The sequence below is a fragment of the Podarcis cretensis genome (assembly GCF_951804945.1).
Source record: "Podarcis cretensis genome assembly, chromosome: 4".
NCBI lineage: Eukaryota > Metazoa > Chordata > Lepidosauria > Squamata > Lacertidae > Podarcis > Podarcis cretensis.
In genome coordinates this window covers 10036123-10047730 of record NC_137173.1, presented here as the reverse complement: position 1 = coordinate 10047730, position 11608 = coordinate 10036123, and the positions used below count along the sequence as shown (strand labels likewise).

The window sequence follows — 11608 nt, the reverse complement described above, 5'->3', positions numbered from 1 at the left end:
ATGACCAGAATTTTTTCACCTTTCACCTTTTTCCTTCCCATACCCCATTCACTATAAAAGTAATATTGGTAAAATCTGGCGGGGGGGGGGGGGGGGACCTGCTTTGGCCAGTCTCTGCTAAAACAAATTATTGTAGGCGGTGTTTAGTAAAAAAAGAAAAATCATGAATTGCTTGCATTTTGAAAGGACACCGGGGTTTTTATGTGTGGCCTGTGCGTTTTAAGGCTGCTTCATGACAAAGCCTGCATAGTTGCTGCAGAAGTTGATGCCTCTTTGTTTGGTCTGAGAAGACAGATCAGGAAGCACAGTTTCCAGCCCAGTGCATTATTGGCAGAATCTGAATTGCGCTTGAGAAGTGATGGTGCACATGTATTTTCCCTTGCGAAGATCATTTCCATGCTTTTTGTTCCTTTAAAGAATGTTGCAAGTGGCCGTTCAGAGGGGGAAGTGAATACCTTGGGGAAAGAACTGGAAGTGTCTTCATTGTTGTACATAAATCCTGGGTTGCTTTCTCTATTTCCTCTTTCCGTTTCCAACTCCCCCCCCCCAAAAAAAAAAACCCCAGTAAACTCACTTGCATGGAAAACGTAACTTGAAATGGAGAGTCCCCCCGTGCCCTCAACGCTCAAAAGTGGTTAACTGCAGTTGACTAACAGCTGGTGTTTTTAGCTTTGCAGTACATGACTGTTTAAATACTGTATTCCTTGTAAATGAAGTTTAAAAAAAAATGTTACGGCTGGTGCCAATATTTTTGTTATTGAAATGTTCAATGTCGTCTCACTACGGTCTGGTCAGAGCTCTTTGTGTATAAGCCGGGCCTGCAGCCTTTTTCTAGCTCGGAGGCCTAGTTGTGTAACTTTTTTCTTTCTTTCATAATGTTTTTGTTTTGTTTATAATATCTACTGTCATTTCTTTCATATAAATATGACATGTAAATTGTCATAATAAAAAAAAAACCATTTAAATAAGTTGACGTACAGAGAAAGTGTCATGGCATCGTGGAAGATGGCAGGTACCACGAGAATAACCGTTAAATCAGTAATTTTATTCCAGACGGACAGATTGATTAATGGCTTTTGAAAATCAAAATCAAGAGAGCTGAACAGAGATCACCAGAAAGACGTCGAAAAAGGGAAATGTAAAGAATGTAATGTGTTGGTAAGAACTAAAATGTGGAGAGATCCAGGTGAGGGGTTGGGGGGTTTCCAATGGATTTTAAAGTTATATAAACCAGTGTTCGTTTATTGAAGGCAACCCTGCAGAGGGAAGTTTTTTTAAATGTTTTATTATGTTTTCATATATGTTTTATTATTATCATCATTGACCATTTGTAAGCCAGGTGGAGGTACAGCAGTTTTACCCAATTTTAATTTAGCTGCAGTAGGAAGTGTGAGAACCTGAAATGAATACAATTTTCTTTAAAAAGAGAACTGGTAATGTAGGAGAGGTCTAGATGAGGTCCTGAGAAGTGTTGGCAGGAATGTCTGTTTCATTTTTCACTTACTATTTTTATTTATTATTTATTTTATATTTTGTTTTGTTTTGTCGCAACTTATACTGGGATGTCCTGTGCCTTGAATTGGCTTTCGAAAAGCCCAACTTCCTTGAGCGCCTATGCTACCTGGCACCCCAAACCGCCCTAAACTGCAAAGTTGGTTTGCAGCAGGCAGTGAATGCGCCCTTCCAGCCAAATAACTCTGCGTCAACCCCACACGATTAGGCGTCTGTGATTCCTGGCGGCCATGACCCTTCCGGTCAGGAATCCCCAAACTCTGCCCTCCAGATGTTTTGAGACTACAAGTCCCATCATCATTGACCACTGGTCCTGTTAGCTAGGGATGATGGGAGCTGTAGTCCCAAAACAGCTGGAGAACCGTTTGGGGATGCCTGCTTCAGGTACGGCGGGACTACAGTTCCCGTCATCCCTGGCGGCCGGCTGCATTCGCTGAGGATGACGGGAGTCAAAGAGTCTAACGCCGCTCCCGGGAGGCCCCGCCCAGGTTCGGCCTTCCCTCAGTTCTCGAGCTGCTTAAGGGCGGCAAGTCCCTTAAGTATCGACGGCAGGCAAATGGGGACGGGACTTCCCTTCCCCCTTCGTCACCGTATGGTTTATTTATCCTCTTTCCCCCCCCGCCGCCGCGCCTTTTTAAAATATATTTTCTGAGGTGTTTATTGGATTCCAACATGGCGCCCGCCGCCTCCTCCTCCCCGCGTGAGGCGAGCGGGGACGGTCACGTGACGGCAACCATAGAGACGCGGCGGCGCTTCGCGTCTCTATGGTGACGCGACGGTTGAGAGTGGAGAGCGCTTCCGGGTCGATTCGGGGGCAGCTGCGCGCGCTTCCGGTTTCGTTGCTTTCTCCCATCCCCCTTCGCTTTCCAGGCGCGGTAAGCGCGAAGAGGCGCCGGGAGGATCTCCGCCCTGACGCCGCTGTTGCCATGAGCTTCCTGCAGCCTCTCGCGGCGCCTACCGAGGGGGTCCGGCTTCGGCAGCCCGACACGGAGGCCGTGCTGGGGGGACGAGGCTTGGGCACCGGGAGCCTCTACATCGCCGAGAGGTGAGAGAGAGAGGCCGGCCTCTGCGAGGAGGTTTCAGGGGCTTCGCCTGCGGAACTCCCTGCCACAGGGCGCGGCGGTAACAGAGAAAGGCGGCTGGAGAAATTCACGGGGGCGGAAGAGAGAGGCCCGTTATTCTTCTAACAGTCTACCTTCGAGGCCCTGCCGTGACGGGCAAGCCATGGGAGAGCTTTCGTGCTCCGGGGTTGCTGTGTTTTTTTTTTTGGCGGGGGAGCCTTCCTGCATTTAGCTGGCCAGGGAACGTGGACCAAGTGCACTCTTGGGGCTCTTTATTACGCCGAGGGCGCTTGCTTACATGTAGGGATATTGTTGCGATTAATGCATGTGGTTCTTATTTATACCCCGCCTTTTTCCCTGACGGGGAGTCGGCGCTGCTTACAGACGAAAATAAGAACAGCTAAAAAAAAAGTGGGGGTGGGGGAGCAACAGTAATAATGCCACAAGCAGTTAGAAGTCAATAGAAATAGAATTATATATAAATACAACATATTTATTACAAACAAAATGGTTTTTGGAAACATACCATGTTGGGGGGGGGAGGTTCAAAATAGCTGGACAATATATACCAGAAAATGAGACACAAACAATAAAAGATGAGTGCCCTTCACGCCCTGGTTTTGAATCTCCTAGTTCCCCACCTAGACTTTTGGTTTGGTCCAGTAGGGCTCATCCTTCAGTAATGGTGCAGAGTTAAAAATATGCTGATACCCATGCCTAGGATTTGGCAGGTCCAAGGAGGCTGGTAGGGGAATACTGGATGCTAGATCACACGGCATACATGGTCTGGGGTACTTGATGCAGGATCCTTGGCGGACACAAAATTTGTTTGTTCCTGTTGGGGTTTGGGTGGTCACTGGCCTTGGAACCTAATGAATACTGCTATTTTCAACTTAACCAACCTGGTGCCCTTCAGAAGTTTTAGACCACAGCTCCCATCAGCCCCAGCCAGTGCAGCTGAGATATTACCAGTGTTAGAGACAGCAGCTGGGGGTGTGCAACAGAATGTCTTCCCCATCCTATCCTCCTTAAACCTTTACCTGTTGTGCTCTTTTGGGATGGCTGTGGGTGTCATCTCTGAACCTGAGTGTTCATTGCTAGTGTATGGGAGAGGGAATAGTATGGGATAGGTTTATTAACCAGGATACAGTCATACCTCAGGTTAATTGTGCTTCAGGTTGAGCGTTTTCAGGTTATGCTCCACGGCGACCCAGAAGTAACGGAGCATGTTACTTTCAGGTTTCACCGCTCGCGCATGTGCAGACGCTCAATATGACGTCACGCGCATGCGCGGAAGCGGCAAATCGCAACGCGCAGACATGGGTTGCGCTTGCTTCAGGATGCGAACGGGGCTCCGGAACGGATCCTGTTCGCATCCAGAGGTACCACTGTACCATAAACTGTCAGACATATGCTGTGACCTTTTTCCTTCACTAACACTTTCAACATTTTATAGTTCGGCTGCCCCCAGTCTGCAGTAGACTGAATTTCAGGACTTTAACCATCTGTCTGACTTCTGATTCCTTAAGTTTAAGCCCTCCCTTCTGCACCCAGGTGGGAACTGCTTGTACAGGACAATGGAGAAATCCAGGATTTTAGGACAGCTGTGATTGGGCAGCAATGATATCTTACACATCCCTTTGTCCTCCACCCTGACAAGGAATAGACCTTATCAGTATTCACAGCAAGAAGTCTTGGGTGGCAAAGCGGAGGGGGTGTGGGCTGGGGAGAGCTCCAAGAGCCAGAGAGAGAGATGATTTGACCCTCATGGCTGAGGTTTCCCACCCCTTCTTAATTCCTCATTCTCCTAGGACACTGGTGGTCCATAGTAGGGACCTGGCTTGGAAGAAGGATGGAGCTCCTCTGTGACATAACTAAAACTACTTTCGTTTTCTTTGGGTTTCCTCCCCCACCAGCCGCCTGTCATGGATAGAGACTTCAGGCCTCGGGTTCTCGTTGGACTATCCCATCATAAGCTTGCATGCCATCTCCAGGGATCTGAATGCCTATCCGTGGGAGCATTTGTACGTCATGGTAAATGCAAAGTTTGAAGGTACGGAAGAGAGAGACGGTCTAGTGAAGTGGCCGAGGCATTGGGTTCAAATCTCTGCTGCATCATGAAGTTCGCTGGGTGGCCATGGGCAAGCCATGAGGTTTCAGCCTAGCTTACCTTGCAAGGTTGTTGTGCGAGTAAAATGGCACCATGTCTTCCTATGATGGAACCAGCTTGATGGCAGATAAATATAACTAAAAGGAAGGAAAGTAAGGAGCATAGGCCTTAACATTTATTAGTTTATTATCAAAATCTATATACCACTTGATCGTAGTAAAACCGCTAATCTGTTTACAAGCGCCCAGCTATTCCAGGCTTTTCTTGGCTTGGTGTTAAAAGGTCTTCATCTTTTTTTAAAGCAGCTCTGGACACTTGAGGAAATAACCCATGAAAAACAACACCCCCTTCCCCTTGTGAGTGTTCAATAGTATCTCTTCTGGTGCTTATGACAACTCATAGACAAATCACTCACTTCCCATCCTGCAGCTCAGAAGTAGAGGATTCTTAGCATGGAGTGTGGCATTTGCTTCAGAATTCAGTTTCCTGGGGTGAATTAGTTTCTATTTAAAAAACAAAACAAGCAAGTTTCTAGACCTCATAGTTCTTGTCACGTTTGCAGTGCCTTGTGAAATCTCACAAGCCCAGGGCAGCTAAATCATGTTTCCAGTGTTCTTGGTCAAGAATTTCATAGTTCCACGTTCTTCATGGTAACCAGCAGAAAGAAGCAGGCTGTGCAAATTTCCAGGCCTGTGCAGCTGATCTTTATACTCTGCTGAACTGCTTTCAAATGTTTAAAATGATATGGATCATTTTTCAGTTAGCGTTATTTCAGATAACGTTATAACACAACTATGTTTGAATTCCTTAGCAGAAGAATCAAAAGAAGATGGCATGGGAGAAAAAGAGGAGGAGGAGGAGGATGGCAGCAATGATGATCTTGAGCCCATTTCAGAATTCAGATTTGTACCCAGCGACAAATCAGCCTGTGAGTAGGAAGAACACCACAGCTTCCATGACTAGGATAATGGTGCCCAGGTTGCTGTTGTGAAGTGGGATTGCCTCTGCACTCAAGGTGGTGGAGCAGGACCTGGGATTACCAATTTACTTCCAGAGGAAACCTTGCTCTGCACAGCAAGCGTTGGAATGTGGCACCTGTGGCTGTGCGCACCATCCCTCATTCCAGCATAACTTGCTCCTATCAGGAGTATCTCAACAGATGCTTAGTCCAGAACCAGAGGGCTACGTACAACATCCGCTGTTGACTTGTGGCTGCGGCCAGCTGAACGAATCTCGAGTAGTTCCTTCAGATTGTTTGCTAGCTGTTCTGTTTTGTTTGTGCTTGCAAGGTTCTGCTTACGAGCTTCCCATTGAGGCATGTGGTTGGCCACTGTGAGAACAGGATGCTGGACAAAATAATAATAATAATAATAATAATAATAATAATAATAATAATAATAGTAGTAGTAGTAGTAGTAGTAATAAAAAATTTATTTATACCCCGCCCTCCCCAGCCAAGACCGGGCTCAGGGTGGCTAACAAGCAATAATAAAAACATGTTGATTAAAATACAATTTAAAAAACAAGATTAAAATACATTAAAACATTAGGATGCAGCCTCTTCACAGGAGGAGAAAGGAAAAAGAAAGAGGGGGAGGGAATCAAACTAATTCTAAGCCAAAGGCCAAGTGGAACAACTCTGTCTTACAGGCCCTGCGGAAAGAAATCAGATCCCGCAGGGCCCTGGTCTCATGAAACAGAGCGTTCCTTAGCGCCTGGGACCTCTAGGGTGTTGCTATTTATGGACCTTGAGGCTCTCCGTGGGGCATACCAGGAGAGGCGGTCCTGTAGGTATGAGGGTGCTAGGCTGTGAAGGGTTTTAAAGGTGGGCCATTGTTCTGATCCAGCAGAGCTCTTATGTTCTTATTCGTCCATGTCCATTTTATTTGATTGCCAGTGAACAAATGGTGCATTTCTCTGTGTGTGTTTTTCCCCAGTGGAAGCCATGTTCTCTGCCATGTGTGAATGCCAAGCCCTGCATCCTGATCCCGAAGACGAAGACTCTGACAACGATTACGAGGGTGAGGAATACGACGTGGAAGCCCACGGTAAGAGGGCTGTGGTGGGTTCCCTTAATTTTCAGAGAACGTCCAAATGGCATAGAATAGGCCACAATTTTGGTAAGCTTTGTGTGCCTCCAAAGATGAAAAATTAGGCAAAACTAGCTTTGAACCAGTAGACTTACATGCTGCTGGACTCCCTACAGCACAAAGTGGTTTATAACAGTTGCAGAACTAATTTAGCATGAGGAATGGGAATTTCAGTAAATACACATACATAATGCAAACAGTTGGACATTTGACACTTAGCATTAATTATAATACTGAAGTAGCTGTTGGGAAGATTTTTTCTCCAAGATAAATTAATGGCAGCTATATCTTATGCACCTATCTGCTCTAGTGTTAGCTAGCAATTTGGGTTTTATTTGTTTGTTGCAGAAATTGGCCAAGGTGACATCCCATCCTTCTACACTTATGAAGAAGGTCTGTCGCGTTTAACTGCTGAGGGCCAGGCTACCCTGGAGAGGCTGGAGGGCATGTTGGCACAATCTATAAGCACTCAGTACCACATGGCTGGGGTACGGACAGAAGATTCCATCAGAGACTTCGAAGGTGAGTTTTAATCGTCCGCTGCTCTGTGAACGCTCAGTTGGATGTGCAGCTTATTCCTCTCCCTGCAGCCTGGTATTATTACAAGGTAAAGTAAGCTCCTTATAACCACATTGGAGCCAATGGGTTGGATTTTGCCATATTTTGCCTCGGTCCAGCACCGAGGGTCTTCTGGTGGTTCCCTCACTGTGAGAAGTGAGGTTAGAAGGAACCAGGCAGAGGCCTTCTTGATGGTGGCGCCTGCCCTGTGGAACACCCTCCCATTAGATGTCAAGGAAATAAACAACTACAGTATCTGACTTTTAGAAGAAGGCAGCCGGGTTTAGGGAAGTTTTTTTAATGTTTAATGCTGTATTGTGTTTTTAATATTCAGTTGGAAGCTGCCCAGAGTGGCTGGGGATACCCAGCCAGATGGGCGAGGTATAAATAATTAATTAATTTATTATTTATTTATTATTATTTTTATTATTTTTATTATTATTATTGAGCTTATTGAGGCTTGAGCTCGGAGTTGGCTAAGCTATCCATGCACCATGGCTGTGTAGAGGGGCTGTTGCCTGTATCGGCTCCAGTTAAAGGACTGGCTGCCTTCAGGTTTTGCTGCATCCCAGGCTGCCTCCGCTAGCATTTTTAAAAGCACAGAGTCTGAATCCCACCTGTTCATCCTTCATCCTCCCACACACAGACTTATTTGGAAAAAACACTCTTAGGTAAATCTGTCAAGACCGGACATGACAATAGTGTGTGAGATTTATGGTGTATTACAAAGAATCTCCTTATTTTAATGACATGAAGCACTTTCTTTATCCAATTGGGTATGTTCGCTTGTTTGTAGTATTTTTGTAAGTTTTTAAAATAAAGAAATGGTTACTTTGAGCTGCCGGGGACTGGATCCGATCATGCTTTAGAGGAGTGAAGTCTCTTCTCCTCTCTCTTGCTTTTATTGATTGTTTTGATCTGTGGTCAGGTTTTGTGCCAAGGCGGTGGAGGACAGGCTTGGACAATATCCTTTCCGGTTCTTCCTTCGATTTTATGATGCTCAAGCCAGCCTTGTCTTTGCAGCAGAGGACACTAGTTGCTTTGTAGTCTCCCTTCATGTCTCCAAAGGTTTCAATCCGTTTCTTCCTTTTTTTCTAGATGGGATGGAGGTGGATGCATCCCCAGCAGTTGCTGGGCAGTTTGAAGACGCTGATGTTGATCACTGAGAAGGTGTGGGCTGCTGTAAGGTTTGCCATCTTAATTTCCTCTCCCTTCCATATAAGGCAGTTTGGTTTTCCTGCTCCTTCTAATTCATTAACTTGCTGAAAAATACCCAGCTTGCTTAGGTTTCGCCCCACCAGTTCACCCTATGCTCAAACAGCATATAAAGCAGACTTAATTTTATAAAAACCTCCTTTTAACTAATAAAAGTTTTCATGTGTTAAATACTACGTTATAAGGGCATGGTGACTTTAGAGCTAATTCTGTCTGTGCGATATCTGAGATAGCCGGTCTCAGAATTTAGATCCCTGAGGATGGTTTGTTGGTTTTATCTAGGTGATGTGTACCCCACATTATCACAAAACTATCACAGGTTACAGTGCAAAAGTAAAAATCATAATAAAGCAAAAATGTGCCATGCAGCTCACCAGGTGACCTTGGCCTAGTTGTTGTCTCTCTGCCTCGCCTATCTCACGGGGAGGTTCACAACAGATGTATGAGGACAAAACAAGAAAGGTGAAACTTTTAAATACACTGTACCGTATTTCACCATGTAATCGTCACAGATTTTATGGCAGATGCACTTTTCCAAAAAGTGGGGTGTGACTGTTATGTGAAGCCTGCGGCAGAGCGCCAGCTTTCCAAGAGGGGTTTGGGGACCGCGTGAGCAGCTCAGCCTCCTGTCCTGTCCTCAGCCCCCTACCCCAGGCCACGTGCCCTCTGCTGGGGCCGAGATGGAGGAAGGGGTCGTTCTCAGCCACGGCCTCCATTAACTTGGCTGAGCCAGGGCTGCCTGTTGCTGCCGCCGAGTGCTGAGAGCGGAGGGACTGACTTCTTCTGCTTCCAGCATCTGGCAGCAACATCAGGCAGCCGCAGCTCCACAAGGTGCATGGTGCAAGCCACCCCATCTTTGCAAAGTGGGGCTGCTGCAGAGCACTGGGTTCGGCAGCAGCATCAGGCAGCCTTGGCACTGCTCCGTGCCTGTTGGCAATGGCGGACCGTTCGCTGCGAGTTGGCCAAGCCCAGGGAAGAGGATAAGACAGCCTGGAAGCTTATGGCCAAGTTTGCAAGGGGAGCAGGAGTGCCTATGACTGGAAGAGGAAAGGAAGGGGGGCCTGAGTCCTAGCAGAGCCTCCAAATGTTCCATGTGACAATTATGCGATGAAAGATCATTTTTGGGTGCGACTACTATGTGATGGTGATGATTGTGTGGTGAAAGACGTTAACACCAACTCATAAAATATCATTTTTGGCATTGTTTCTCCCACTCCGGCTGTGTTCCATTGTCTTCCCCGCCCTGTGCTACACCCATATACCTTTGTTACTGCTTTTTGTCCTCCTGCTACTCCCTGCCAAGTCTATAAAGCCAGTTAAAATAAACACTGGCCATCACATAAAAAGGTAAAGGTACCCCTGCCCGTACGGGCCAGTCTTGACAGACTCTGGGGTTGTGCGCCCATCTCACTTAAGAGGCCAGGGGCCAGCGCTGTCCGGAGACACTTCCGGGTCACGTGGCCAGCGTGACATCGCTGCTCTGGCCAGAGCCAGAGCCAGAGCCGCACACGGAAACGCTGTTTACCTTCCCGCCAGTAAGCGGTCCCTATTTATCTACTTGCACCCGGAGGTGCTTTCAAACTGCTAGGTTGGCAGGCGCTGGGACCGAGCAGCGGGAGCGCACCCCGCCGCAGGGATTCGAACCGCCGACCTTTCGATCGGCAAGCCCTAGGCGCTGAGGCTTTAACCCACAGCGCCACCTGCGTCCGTCCATCACATAGCCTAGTATTTAAGTTCTCTTTGTACATAATTGTGGGTTTTCCGGTGCTCACCAGAACAGCTCTGGCTCAAAACCATGCCAAGAGGTCTCTGGTGCGTTGTAGCAGCTTTGCTCTCTGCCCTATGCTTGCTTCTTTCTGTAAACCAAAACAAAGTCCCCACTGCTGAACCCATCCATGTCTTGTCTGTTTTCCAGATTCTTCTCTCAGCATTTTCAGAACAGGCTCTCCAAGCTTGAAGATGTTATATCAGGAATTGCCCTTTCGGTATTATTGACCTAAATATGGGTATTTAGGTCTGTAAATGCTTTTATAGATGTGCTGATATAAAACAGGATTTGACACTGTGGGGCTGGCTTTTTAAAAAAATATAAGAACTTGAGAAAAGTATAATACCTTGGGTTTGAGAGGAGGGATTAATCATGGGTTATTACTGGAAAGCCTTTACAGAAATGATAGAGATTAAAGAATAAAGTTGTCCTTAGAACAGAATTCTAGATTGTCCTAGAATTTCCCCCATATTTTTGTGCCTGTTTATCCACAGCTGACGATGTCTGACATGAGCGTTACTTTGGTTTAGCTAAAGAGGCAAGAGGTACAGTGGGGCCGCAGAGACAAACAAATTGTAAAAACCCTTCAAGGGATTGGCTCATTCCATTGGACGCTCTTGCTTTCTCATGGTTTTAGTGGCCCGGTTTGGCGTCGGGATGTCATCTGTATTGCCCCCAGATGGTAAACTTCTTACGTTTTTGTTATAAATAAAATGGTTCAATAAATATAATTTTTGTATCTTACAAACTAGCTTTTTGTACATTCTTTCTGTGTCACAGGAAACTTTTTCTTTCATATTCAAGGTTTGGCTAATTCTCCTTTCTAGTGCTTCATGTGTCTTCCTGGGCTCAGGGGTTCCGTTCTGTTGCAGAAGACGACAAGCAGACACGATATAGGTATATAAAATGATGCACAGTGTGGAGAATTTGGAGCCAGCCAATGAAGCTGAATGTTTGAAGATGCAGCACAGACAAAAGGAAGTACTGCTTCACACAGCACATAGCTGAACTGTCGAATTTGCTTCCACAAGGTGTAGTGGTAGATTAGCCTAATTCCTAGAAGATGACACTTGGTTCTGCTTCCATTGGCAGTCACTGTGTCTCTAAATGCCAGCTGCTGCAAATCACAAATAAGGAGTGTTCTTATACTCGGATCCTGAATACCGGTTTCCCATTGGGGCATCTGGTTGGCCACTGCGAGAACAGAATGCTGGACTAGATGGGCCTTTGCACTGATCTAGCAAGGCTCCTCTTACGTTGTACTTAGCCCTCCTGATTAACACATCTGCCTGGG

At 46.3% G+C, this 11608-nt stretch overlaps 1 protein-coding gene across 3 annotated transcripts; it reads left to right on the top strand.

Moving 5' to 3' along the window:
* Positions 1–2261: 2261 nt before the first annotated feature.
* Positions 2262–11062, top strand: CLNS1A (chloride nucleotide-sensitive channel 1A). 3 transcript variants are annotated; one of them, XM_079974125.1, is made up of 7 exons: positions 2262–2557; positions 4490–4626; positions 5498–5611; positions 6621–6731; positions 7122–7295; positions 8430–8518; positions 10462–11062. In XM_079974125.1, exons 1-6 carry the CDS (start codon positions 2277–2279, stop codon positions 8495–8497), a joined length of 885 nt encoding a protein of 294 aa, XP_079830251.1. In that variant the 5' UTR covers positions 2262–2276; the 3' UTR covers positions 8498–8518; positions 10462–11062. The 3 variants fall into 3 exon arrangements, with proteins under 3 accessions (XP_079830251.1, XP_079830250.1, XP_079830249.1); XM_079974124.1 differs by having other exon boundaries at positions 5495–5611; positions 8430–8513; XM_079974123.1 differs by having other exon boundaries at positions 5495–5611.
* The last annotated feature ends 546 nt before the right edge of the window (positions 11063–11608 follow it).

Bases quoted from the DNA above. Each gene is read 5' to 3' on its own strand.
- CLNS1A (XM_079974124.1), top strand. From the start codon at position 2,277: ATGGTGACGCGACGGTTGAGAGTGGAGAGCGCTTCCGGGTCGATTCGG. The intron at 4,627-5,494 runs GTACGGAAGAGA...TGAATTCCTTAG, and splicing joins GGTAAATGCAAAGTTTGAAG to CAGAAGAATCAAAAGAAGAT. The intron at 5,612-6,620 runs GTGAGTAGGAAG...GTTTTTCCCCAG, and splicing joins ACCCAGCGACAAATCAGCCT to TGGAAGCCATGTTCTCTGCC.